Below are 10948 nucleotides of genomic sequence, written 5' to 3'. Positions count from 1 at the left end.
AAAACAGCTGCATCATAACCAGAGATATTAAGTCTGTTTCCATCCACCTGTTTTTATGTGTAGTTGACAAAAATTCAAAAGTGTGATGGAAACAGACCTGGTGACTAAATCATGAAGTCTATAGCAGCAGACAGAAACATCAAACTTTGTCAGAGTGATGGGGGAAACCAACTTTCCTCACCTTAATACATGAAATGAACAGTGTTTTCCGCTGTTTGAGGTTTGACCGGAGCTCTTTTAATGAATTCATCTCGTCCCCTCTTATCTTGCAATAGTTAAATTTTACCCAACTCAGAAATTAGTGCTAGCAGCTGATTATCTCGCTGAACCAACTCCTAATATTCACATATTAATAGCGAATGGAAACACACATTAATTGCATTTTCTTTTGTGGAATTTCCCCCAAAAATTGGTTAAAATTTGCACCAAATTTGGATGGAAACTATCCCATGTATTCTTCAACCTTGTCAAAATCTGGTGCCTTTATTCCTCACGATGAAGATTCAGGTGTAGCCTGGAGGTGCCGGGCCGAAGCAGGGGTGAGGAGCGAGCTGCGAAGGTCTGGTGAGCTCACTTCTTTCTAACTTACTACCAACAGATTTTGTTTGTTTTTCAAACTTATAGTTTTCAGACCCAACTGACACTGACTCAAATGACATCACTTGAGGCAGTCCCATCAGATTTCACACAGCTCCCTCTGCAGCCACAATTTTATCCAACTTTTTTCGTGTATGCAGCAGTACCTCCCGAGCCCTGTACACACACTTAAATGTGTGAAATCAGTGGAGATCCTCTTTAAGATTTGAAGCCAAGTGTTTCAGGGCTTTGAATCAGATCCTGTATTTGGCGCCAGAGCCTCCGTCTGAAGCCCGTCCCCCACACACAGCTGCATTACTTTCTACAAGAGCAAAACTCTCCTTTTCAGATTGAGTCGTGACATTCCCCCGTCCCGTGCCTACAGTATGTTCCTTTTGGTCCCAGATGGTCTTTTGGCTCAACTTGTTTAAACCACAAATCCAAACACATGTACAATTCAATGGGATTACCATGGTAGTTCAGCAGTATCCCATACATGGCTCAGCTTTAACAGCAAGGACACAGCTATTTAAGAATTCCCCTCCCAACATGACTGGAATACCTTGGGAACTTGCCAGAGACCAGACAGAGCCAAATGCACCAGCTCTTCACATGACCTGTGTGCCTCAGAAAGCAGGCCTGAGCTTCTTTGCGCCACTGACTCTTCACAAGATATTCTGGGATTCTGCTGAATAGTATTATGTTGACGTCAAGTGGCTGGACCGGGGAGAAATTCTCCAGTCTGCCCAGACCAAACTGCGCAGTCTGGAGCGTGCCACGGAATAATTATACACATTTCAGTGGTTAATTATAATGAGTTAATTCATGCGTTTAATAAGCCATCATTTGCAGCTTTGAGAGGATGAGTCTCTTTTGTCAGCTGGCCAATTAGCGCCTCTGTTGCTGCTCTGTGGGTTGGATCCCCTTTAGTTTTTAGTGTGATAGGCTGTGTGTTGAAATTACATAATGGACGCTGTGGAAATTCATGAAAGAGATAAATGAGAGAAAACTCAAACAAATCAAAAACAAAGGTCCCGATTAAAACCCTTTTTTACCCACACTAGCAGCTCAGCTTCAGGGGCAGGACTGTCAGTCGGTCCAGCACTTACACTTCCTCCCTGCTTGGTAAATTCACTTTTCTTCAGACTCTACACGTCCAGTTTGTAACGCAGGCTTTCTGTTACAATCTCAAACTGAAGTTAAAACAACCTGATATAATGACCCCATACAACTGTTTTCTTGGCTGTACTTTGTGTTAGCAAGTGTTAGCATGCTAATACGCTAAACTTAGATAGTCACAGCGGTAACCCGGCTAAACTGTGACAACCTTGCTTTTCTTTTACTTATTTATTCTTTGTTCTGTATTCATACTTTCTCTAAATTGAGCTATCTCCTCTTTGATTGAATAAACTTGAGAGTTCAACAAAAGGGGTGAAAGAAAACCCTGCTAGACATCAGCTTGTTAGCATTGTCATTGTGAGCGTGTTAGCATGCAATTTAGCTCAAAGCAGCACTGCACAGAGCCGCTAGTGTGGTTGACAAAGTGAAATTGAATTGGAACAGATAATTACCTTTTGTAAAACGTTTTAGCAAGTAGTTTTCTGATTAGCATCATTTAAATGTAAATTTAATGAATCACTTTATTTTTCAAATGACTGTAGGCTAATTAGCTAATGGAAAAGTGTATAATTATCTCCAGACTGCCTGACTAACAAGATGCAGTCAGCTACTTTGGTTTTCTTCTTTTATTGACCTGGTAACATTCTCGCATAAAGCTTCATTAATGATTGATAAATAATTTACTAATGCTTTTAAGCTATTAATAACATTTTGTTGCCAGGTTGTTATGAATATTATAAATATAAATAAAAATAAGCTGCTCATAAATTGATTTTTGATCCAGACGTCCTGCAGCTGGTTTTTGTTTTGGAGAGGTTTCCCAGGTGAATTAAAGAGCTAAAAAGACACCAGTGTCAAGCTGGAGGATATTTAACGAACCCAGACGTTGTTCTTGTTAATGGCTTAGAACTATATAAAAAAGATCAGAAGAAAAATCTGAAAAATGCAACTGGAAACCAAAACCAGACAAATATCCACAGATAACACATAATTAGTAAAAACAATTTCATCAATCATATAAAGTTAAAGATCGCCAGGAAAGATTAAGGGCTCTAACTTGAGGGCAGTTTGCAGTTCATTCCATTTTCAAAGGTGAAAAGCACCTAAAAGTATTTCTAGCAGGGTTAGTGCGTTCATATGGAGTCTTATCTAAGGATAAGTAGTTACTGTATCGTGTATCACACAAGTACAAAGTTTAAATGAGAGAGGAGATGTGACGTAGTTTGGGAGATGATTAGTCCTTGTCAGCTAAGAAAATCCATCTGACTTTGTGATAGAGAGAGCGACGATGAGTAAGAGATTTATCATTAGTGAGAGTCTCTTTGAGTTTATTTTGTGTCTCTGTGGTAGTTTTGTCTCTAAGTAGTTATTTAGTGTCTTTTTGTACTTTTATGTGTCTTCGTTGTTGTTTTGTGTCTCTTTGTGGTAGTTTTGTGACTCTTTCTAGTCACAAAGTTGACTTTTCCAAAAGAAAATGCTCTGGCCCGGGGGACACCTGACACCCTGGGCCCCTGGGCCCCTGGGCCAGTGCTCAGTAGACCCCTTCAGTAATTCACTATCATACAGGGTTCAGCTGCTGAAGTAATGATGGTTCAGTGGTTCAGAGAACAGAATATCTCCATAATCAAGTGCAGAAATATATGATAACGTAACTATACTTTTTAAATGACGGACGACCTTAAATCCTGTAAAGAACCTAATTTATTTTTTAAGTTTTTAGTCAAATATTGAATATGAATCTGCTGTCAAGCCAAAAAGAAAAGTATTATGTATAGCTAATCTATAAAACATCAGTAAATGATTTATTAGCTAGTGAATGAGCCATTTATATAAACCCTTTACAAATGGTGCCTTATCAGAAAGTAGAACCACTGACTTTCATCACCACAGAGCTGCCGTTGCTGTGTATTCGCTGCACCTCTGCACAGCAGTCACAGCCGGCTTCCTCCAACCAGGGACCGGGCGGTGAGCTGGCAGTCTGCTCCCTCTCTGTGACATCACTTTCCCAACCATCCACCGTTGGAAGTTTGTCCATATATGGAAGAGCACTCCACTTTCTCCTGACTGTCGGGGCTATCCCGTGTCGGCATCTTTCCTGCTCCGTGTGTTTGTGTGAGAATGTGAATACGTGTGTGTCTGACAGAGAGAGAGAGAGGGAGACAGGGAGAGAGGGAGAGAGGGAGGGAGGGAGAGAAAATGGAGAGAGTGGGTTTACCTTACAAGGCAGACAGACCTGGGCATAGCTTCACGTGTTTACAGGAGCTGCATTGTGACTCACTTCTCTTTCTGAATGACTGGAAGCTTGTCGCTCAAGTACAGGGTGGTAACAAACTGTAGTGTAGGGTGGAGGAGACCCTTGACTTAAAGTACTTATAAAAGTACTCCATCACAAGTAAAAGTAGTAAAGTAAAAATGTTACTCAAGTAAGAATGTACTTAAAGTACTCAATTTAGAGAAGTGGCCCCTGTGACTGTTTTACTATTATATATTATATCATTAGATTATTACTGCTCATGCATTAGTGTGTCAGCAGCGTTTTACTGTTGTGGTTAATTGAGGTGGAGCTATAATAGATTAAAATGATTAATTAATTAATAAATCAAATTAAAAAGCAGTTGTCTAAATGGTTAGGTTCAGTTCTGCTTGTAGATATTATACATAGGAACATCATATTTTACAATCTCTTCATATGTTTTGTGTGTAAAATATTGATCTGTAAAGTAACTATAGCAACTAAGCGTCTAGTGAAAAGTGCCATATTTCCCCTCGGAGACGTAGGTAGAGTAGAAGTATAATGTGGCATGTACAGTACAATAAATAAATAAATTTGTTCTCCTCTGTCTCACCCTCAAAACAGATGGGAACGAGCGCTACAACGAGACGTCCACAGATCATTTACACCATCAAAAACCTGCTTACAATAATGATATTCAAGTAGTATAGTAGCCTATTCAATAATATAGCATTCTGAAATTGGACTAAATAATGAGCACTTTTACGTTTATTCGAGTAAGTATATTTGGCAGATGATACTGATAATACATTTCCTAATAGTACTTTTAAATGCAAGACTTTCTGATGCAGTACTTTAATGTTTTAGTGGGACATGGTGAAATTCATTTTAACTGCTTCATATACTGTTGGAGTAACTACAGCTGTGAACAAATGTAGTGGAGTAAGAAGTACAATATTTCCCCCTGAGTTGTAAGAATAGAAGTAAACCATAACACTTTGTATTGTAAGTACAGCACCTGATTAAATGAACTTAGTTACATTACACCACTGCTTTTACTACATTTTGAAAGCTGGACCTTCACTTATAACAGAGCACATTTACTGATTTAAGGATCTAAATACATCTCCAGGTTTTAGAACTTGAGTTGCATCATATAAAAGAATGTGTTACACTAGTTTTATCCTGATTACAGTCTAAAGCAAGGGGTCAGCTATTAAGCTAATCTGTGGGCTGGCTTTTCTCCAGTCTTGTTCAATGGGCGGTGGATGTAGTTTTATAGGTGAGGTGGAGACAGTCATACATCTTTTATAAAACTGTTTTTTAAATTGTATCAAAGGCCAGATATCATCTTTCTCTTGACAGAGTTACAGCAGCTCATGTTAATACTCACTCTGCATCGTTTATATTACAGAAAAGAGCAGCGAGAATTATACACAGAGTGGGTTCAAGGCAACATACCGACCGACTGTTTATGCAGTCAGGACTAATGAGACGTAGCGTCGCAGCCAGTATTAGTTATGTAGAGAGCAACAGGAAAAAAAAGGCAGAAAATGTGCTAAAGTTTGTTTTGTTTTGTTTTTAGCTGTGAGAAAGAGGACCACAGCAGGAATGTGATTTTAAGCATCAGTATGCGTATGGACCACTTTAACGCAGATGTGTATTTCAGTGTGTGGACTCGGACTGAGTGAGTTAAAGGCTTGTTTTCAAATAGCTTTCAGTTTGAAAAATGTATAGAGAGAAAATTATTAGAATATATGAAGTTGACAAAAACATCTTTTATTTCATTTTATTTTTTGCCGATTAGTCAATCATTATATTTGCCGTTTTGATTTCACTTATAAGTAACTACATTTGACAGGCCGCCGATTTCTATTGTTTCCTCTCCCTGCTCCTAGTCAGCGATAGAAAATGTGTGCGAGCAAATTGAACTGAATTGAGCAGAACAAACAAATAAATGAAAGTAAATTCTGGAAAATGACTCACAAAAAGAAATGTCTGCTTTGTGTTGCGCTACAAGACTTGAGAAGTAATTGAAAAGTAACTGTTTCATTTTGTAGTTACATTAAAGTGTATTTGTTTTGGAGAAGCAAATAATAAATCAGAATCAGAAGTTACAACGTCATGTTTTGCATTTACATTACTTCACCTGCAGTCTTGGTGCAAACTTTAACTTTAGACCCAACATCTTCTCTGGGGGGCCGGGTCTGGCCCGCGGGCCGCTGTTTGCCTACCATTGGTCTTAAGTATCCTCACAGTCAAACAGTCAGATGTTTGGATCAACCTACGCAGTCAACCTTGGATATAAAGCCTCAGTAATGACAGCCACGGCGGCCAATCCGCTTCGGGGAAGGCGGGGCCTGTAGCCCCGAGGCGTCCAATCAGAAGCCGCGGTCGGTTATCGATTCAATTTGTCTGAAGCAAAGTTTTTTGCGTCTGTCGCTCCCCGACACTGGACCTGCCTACTGCCTGCAGCCGCGGAGTTCTCCTGCTGGGCGAAAAAACAGAGCAGATAGAGGAAGAAAAGAGGCAGAGTTGGAGGGAGAGGAAGAGAGAGAGAAGAGAGAGAGAGAGAAGAGAGAGAGAGAGGGAAGCCGGGGGTGGACCGTTAATTTCATCCACACACCGTCTTGAATGCGTGGAGGAGAGTAGACTGAGCTGATATACTGCTGTAAAAACATCACCTCGCCGAGGACCGGGGGACACACGAGAGAAGCAGAGAGCGTCTCTATATATATATTATATATATATATATATAGGCTATATATATATATAAAGCTTTATAAATACGTGTATAATATGGATCAGTATGATGGAGACGAAGATTATATGCCCCAAGAAGATGACTGGGATCGGGATCTCCTCCTGGATCCTGCATGGGAGAAGCAGCAGAGAAAGGTGAGCGACTGACTTCCTTCTACCTCCGGTGTAAAGGTGCGGAAGTGAGGGGTTTGTTGGTTGTGATGATAATAACAATGAAGCTGGTTATTATCATTATCAGTATTATCACTCTCACGTTAATGAGGGTGTGTGTTGAAGACTTTTACAGCATATTGAACAGAGCTCAAGGGAAGAAGCGGCAACAGCAGCAAACACCGACCGGCAGCTGTGTCATGATCCGGCTCAGAGTGTCTGTGGCACGGGCTGATCACCTGTGCGGCTCTCGGCTACTTTTTCTCTTTAGAAGAGCACGGTACACATCCCAAACTTTTCTCGCCTTTAGATCGCTCTCTCTTTCTCTCTCTCACACACACACACAAACACACACACACACACACACACACACACAAGCTTGCACATATCCTGCGTAGCGTTATGAAATATCCTGTAGCAGCAATTACATGCAGGAGGCCCACCCATTATCTCTGCAGCAGGAGGGAAAGAGTAGAAGAAGAGAGGAGAGGAAGAGGAAGGGGGGAGAGGAAGAGGAGGAGGGTTGTGTGTGTGTGTGTGTGTGTGTGTGTGTGTGTGTGTGTAAAGTAAAGTTAAGTAAAGTAAAGGGGGTTGAAAAATAATTAAAAACTGGACAGGACCTTTTCCAGCGCAACAGATGTCAGCCATGCGCTTGGCTGCATATGGTGTGGGACTGACCCCTCCTGTCATCTGCTTTATGATGCGACGTGGATTAGGCCGTGCTTAACAACCGGGAGATGGAGTGTGTGTGTGTGTGTGTGTTTGGGTGTGTGAGGAGGAGGAGGAGCGGGTTAAACCTACTATAACTCACTTTGCATCCCCTTTTTTTTTTTATTTAATTTCCGCGCGCTTTCCACTGCACCGTTTGGGGGCAAATATATAGATTCGTGCTTGTTTCTAATTTCTGTGATCACAGTTTGAAAGTTGGTTTAATTTCTAAGTATCTTACTGCTTTGCTTTTTTCCACTTGGGTGAATATGAGCCTCATTACCCGGCGTGCACTCGTGTCACCTTCATTATAAAGAGCTGTGAGACATCCATATATTGTCTTAACAAGCCCAGATCTCCTACACGCGTCTCACAGCTGCCTCGCTTTTTCCAGACACAGTATGAATGGTCTGTTTCGAGAAGGGGTGTTACTTTTTTTTTTTTTTTCTTTCCTGCTCCCCATACTTTTCCTCTGCTTAAAAAAAAAGAAGAAAAAAAAAAAGAAGGGGGAAGAAAAAGCGCAGTGGAATCTGAGTAAGCGCTGTGGTTTGGGCTGGGCTTGCATGGGAGCGAGTGTGCCCAAAAATGGTAATAATCGGCCCCTCTCGCTGCTGTTGGAAAACTTTTTCCCCAAGTTTCTCTCTTGCACAGCGAAGCTCTGGGCTTCTAGTTTCCTGGATTATGTCATCGGCAGGCTGCTACCGGTCGAAAGCAAATTAAGGGAAATAAAGGGAAGGTATGCAGGAAAGGCTGAGGTCAGGTGTGTCCGCCAGAGGAGGACATTATCTACTGCTGCTGCTTCTTTAAAGCCTCCTCAGTCTTAAGTGTGTTCATCCAGGAAAGATGAAGTTTACACAGACCTAAAGGAAACATTAACACCTGACAGTCCTCTCCAGTCTGTGTAACAGACCTTAATGAGAATTAAATAGTTTTCCCTGATGACCCGCACATTTCTGCGTCTGCATGGCCCTCATTGATCTCGCCACCCTGCAGAGAGGAGGGATGTTTTATTCATCTGTTCCTCTCGTCGGAGAGCAGCGATAAGTGCTTATGCTCAGATCTGACTAGACGCATGGACAATTACAGGCTGAGAGACGGGATGACAGCAGCCCCCCTCCCCCTAGCAGGCATGCACCTCTGCCCTCATCCTCAGGGAGCGTTAACTGTCACACACACACACACACACACACACACACACACACACACACATAAAGAAAACACACACGCCACCCAAATTCCTTCCAGGCCTCAGCAAACAGCTTTGCTGCTGATGAACAGATAATCTGGAAGCCTTTCATGTTTGCTGAGTCGTTCCCCATCAAGAAAAAACATCATTATTATTAACATATGTATGATTCTGATCTGTGCATCCTGGAGGAGCTTCTTTCGCCTTTTAGATTGAAACAAGCAGCTGAAAAACATAAAGAAAAACAAGGACGAAACAACAACAGATGTCATTTGTGTATGTTTGCCGTTACCGTGCTGACTGCATGTAGTAGTCGGCAATCAGAGGCATATAAGTAAAGTTATAAAGGCTCTGTAGCTATTCATTTGTCAAGAAGTGACTGGGCAGCAGATATTTTAACACCAAAGTCACCGTGTTTGGTCCAAGAGACAACAGAACTGAGTGTTGTTTGTTCTTTAAATGTCTAAACTAGAGTTTAACAGTAAAAAAAAGATAAAGAAAAGAGAAGCTCATGTTGCGCAGGTGAAGTCTTTTTCTATTTTGCAATTGGCTTTGACGCACACAAACCCAGCATGTCAGAGAGTGCTTAAAATATTTTGAGTGCGATGCAAGTCTTAACCTGACCCCCAGGTATAAAGGAGCTGGTATCCTCTTATCTTGGAATCTTAATGTCTTTGCCGACCCAGGTGTCTCGGCCGCGCTGTGCCAGAGGTTACTTAAAGCTGCAGCTCCCACATATTTTCATGCAACATAGGAGTTTGTTTATCTATTTTCATGACATCACATCTCTATAAAAGAAACAAACACACACACCTCATCCGTCTCTAACAGTTTTTTTCCCCCTATTTTCTCTTCATAGCAGGAAGGTGGAGTTCAGGTGTTAGCTGCCGTAGCTAATTTGTCCAGGTTTGTCCTTATAAGGATAAAAACTGCAGTACCTTCGATCAGGCCCTGCCTGTAAACCTCCCGCCTCCTACATCCTCCCATCTCCCACACCCCAACTTCACTATTCCCAAACACTCCCAACCCACACCCACATTCCCCTGCTCCGACTGTACAAGTCAGGTCACAGATAAGATCGACTGATTTTTACGATTTGTTCACTTATGCCAAAAGAACTTTTGTCTCGTTTCTTGACTTCAAAGCTCGAGTTGATCAGCTCTGACAGACATGGACCATGCCAGCTCATTTGTCTCGTAAGAAATGAAATATCTGGCGTGTCTCTTCATGTAACCCACCGACTGAGTTTATGGATTTTTTTTGGAGTGAAATCAAGGTCTGGGTGTTCAGACTGACGGGCAGTAGCAGCCGTTGGTCAATACATTTCTACAGGACTTAATTAATCCAGCCCACAGGCCAGGAGGCTGTGCGGGAACTTGTCTTTTCGTGTGACAGATATACAGGAAGTGCCCACTAAGCGAATCAGTCATCAGACTTGTCACCACTTTACACTCCCCGCTTTGACTAATCAGCACAGGCTGGGCGGGGCCGTCGCTGGCATTCACACCGAGCATCCTGACCCACATCTACACAGACTGACATTTTATTGCTCCTGGAGAAAATAGAGCTTACGGCAACTGCAGTAAGTCTGATTCTCACAAAGAAGAACAAGCCTGCTTTTGTTTCCTGTTCCCAGGAATAATTAAATTACAGTATGTGACAGGTTTGAGTCGTCAGGAAACTGAGTCAACGCGTGAAATGACGTTTCAGCCCAAGAAAGGAAAACCAAAAAGAGTTACGTGTTTTGTTCCAGGGCTGGCAGCTGTTTACTAGATTGCATAATAGGATGTGTAATGTCAGCTCTGACCACCTCACAGAATGCTTCCTGTCATCAGATTCCTATGCTCCCATGATGCACCTTGCACAAGCACTATATTAACAAAAGAAGAAGAGCGTCACAGACCGCCGATGACAAAGCAGGGAATGTCAAAAGAATGAATTCCCTTCTTTCTCTGTGTGGCGGCGGCTCTGCTCTCGACCCCGATGAAGGCATTATGTGCTGAAATGTTGCTTCTTTTCACTACATAAAACATGAGCGCGCAGACGAGCGTGTCCCTTTTTTCTTCTTTTTTTTTCCATATTCAATAAACTGTCTGGCTGTGTCATGTGATGTTTTCCATCCTACAGCCTGACTCTGTTCACTAATGTCACCCAGAGCTGCGCTTGATTATATGATTTAACTCACATGCATTTATATTCTTGCGAGTACATAG

At 41.8% G+C, this 10948-nt stretch overlaps 1 protein-coding gene across 5 annotated transcripts in view; it reads left to right on the top strand.

The window, feature by feature from the left end:
* The first annotated feature begins 6361 nt into the window (after positions 1–6361).
* The window catches only part of actn1 (actinin, alpha 1), a 58304-nt gene continuing 53717 nt past the window's right edge, over positions 6362–10948 (top strand). For all 5 annotated transcript variants that reach the window (XM_056394316.1, XM_056394313.1, XM_056394315.1 and 2 more), the window contains exon 1: positions 6362–6826. In XM_056394316.1, the coding sequence (XP_056250291.1) occupies positions 6728–6826 (99 nt within the window). In that variant the 5' untranslated portion in view covers positions 6362–6727. The remainder of the gene's footprint in view (positions 6827–10948) is intronic.

The sequence above is a fragment of the Seriola aureovittata genome, chromosome 13, assembly GCF_021018895.1.
Source record: "Seriola aureovittata isolate HTS-2021-v1 ecotype China chromosome 13, ASM2101889v1, whole genome shotgun sequence".
Taxonomy (NCBI): Eukaryota; Metazoa; Chordata; class Actinopteri; order Carangiformes; family Carangidae; genus Seriola; species Seriola aureovittata.
This window is presented reverse-complemented; position numbering and strand designations above follow the sequence as displayed.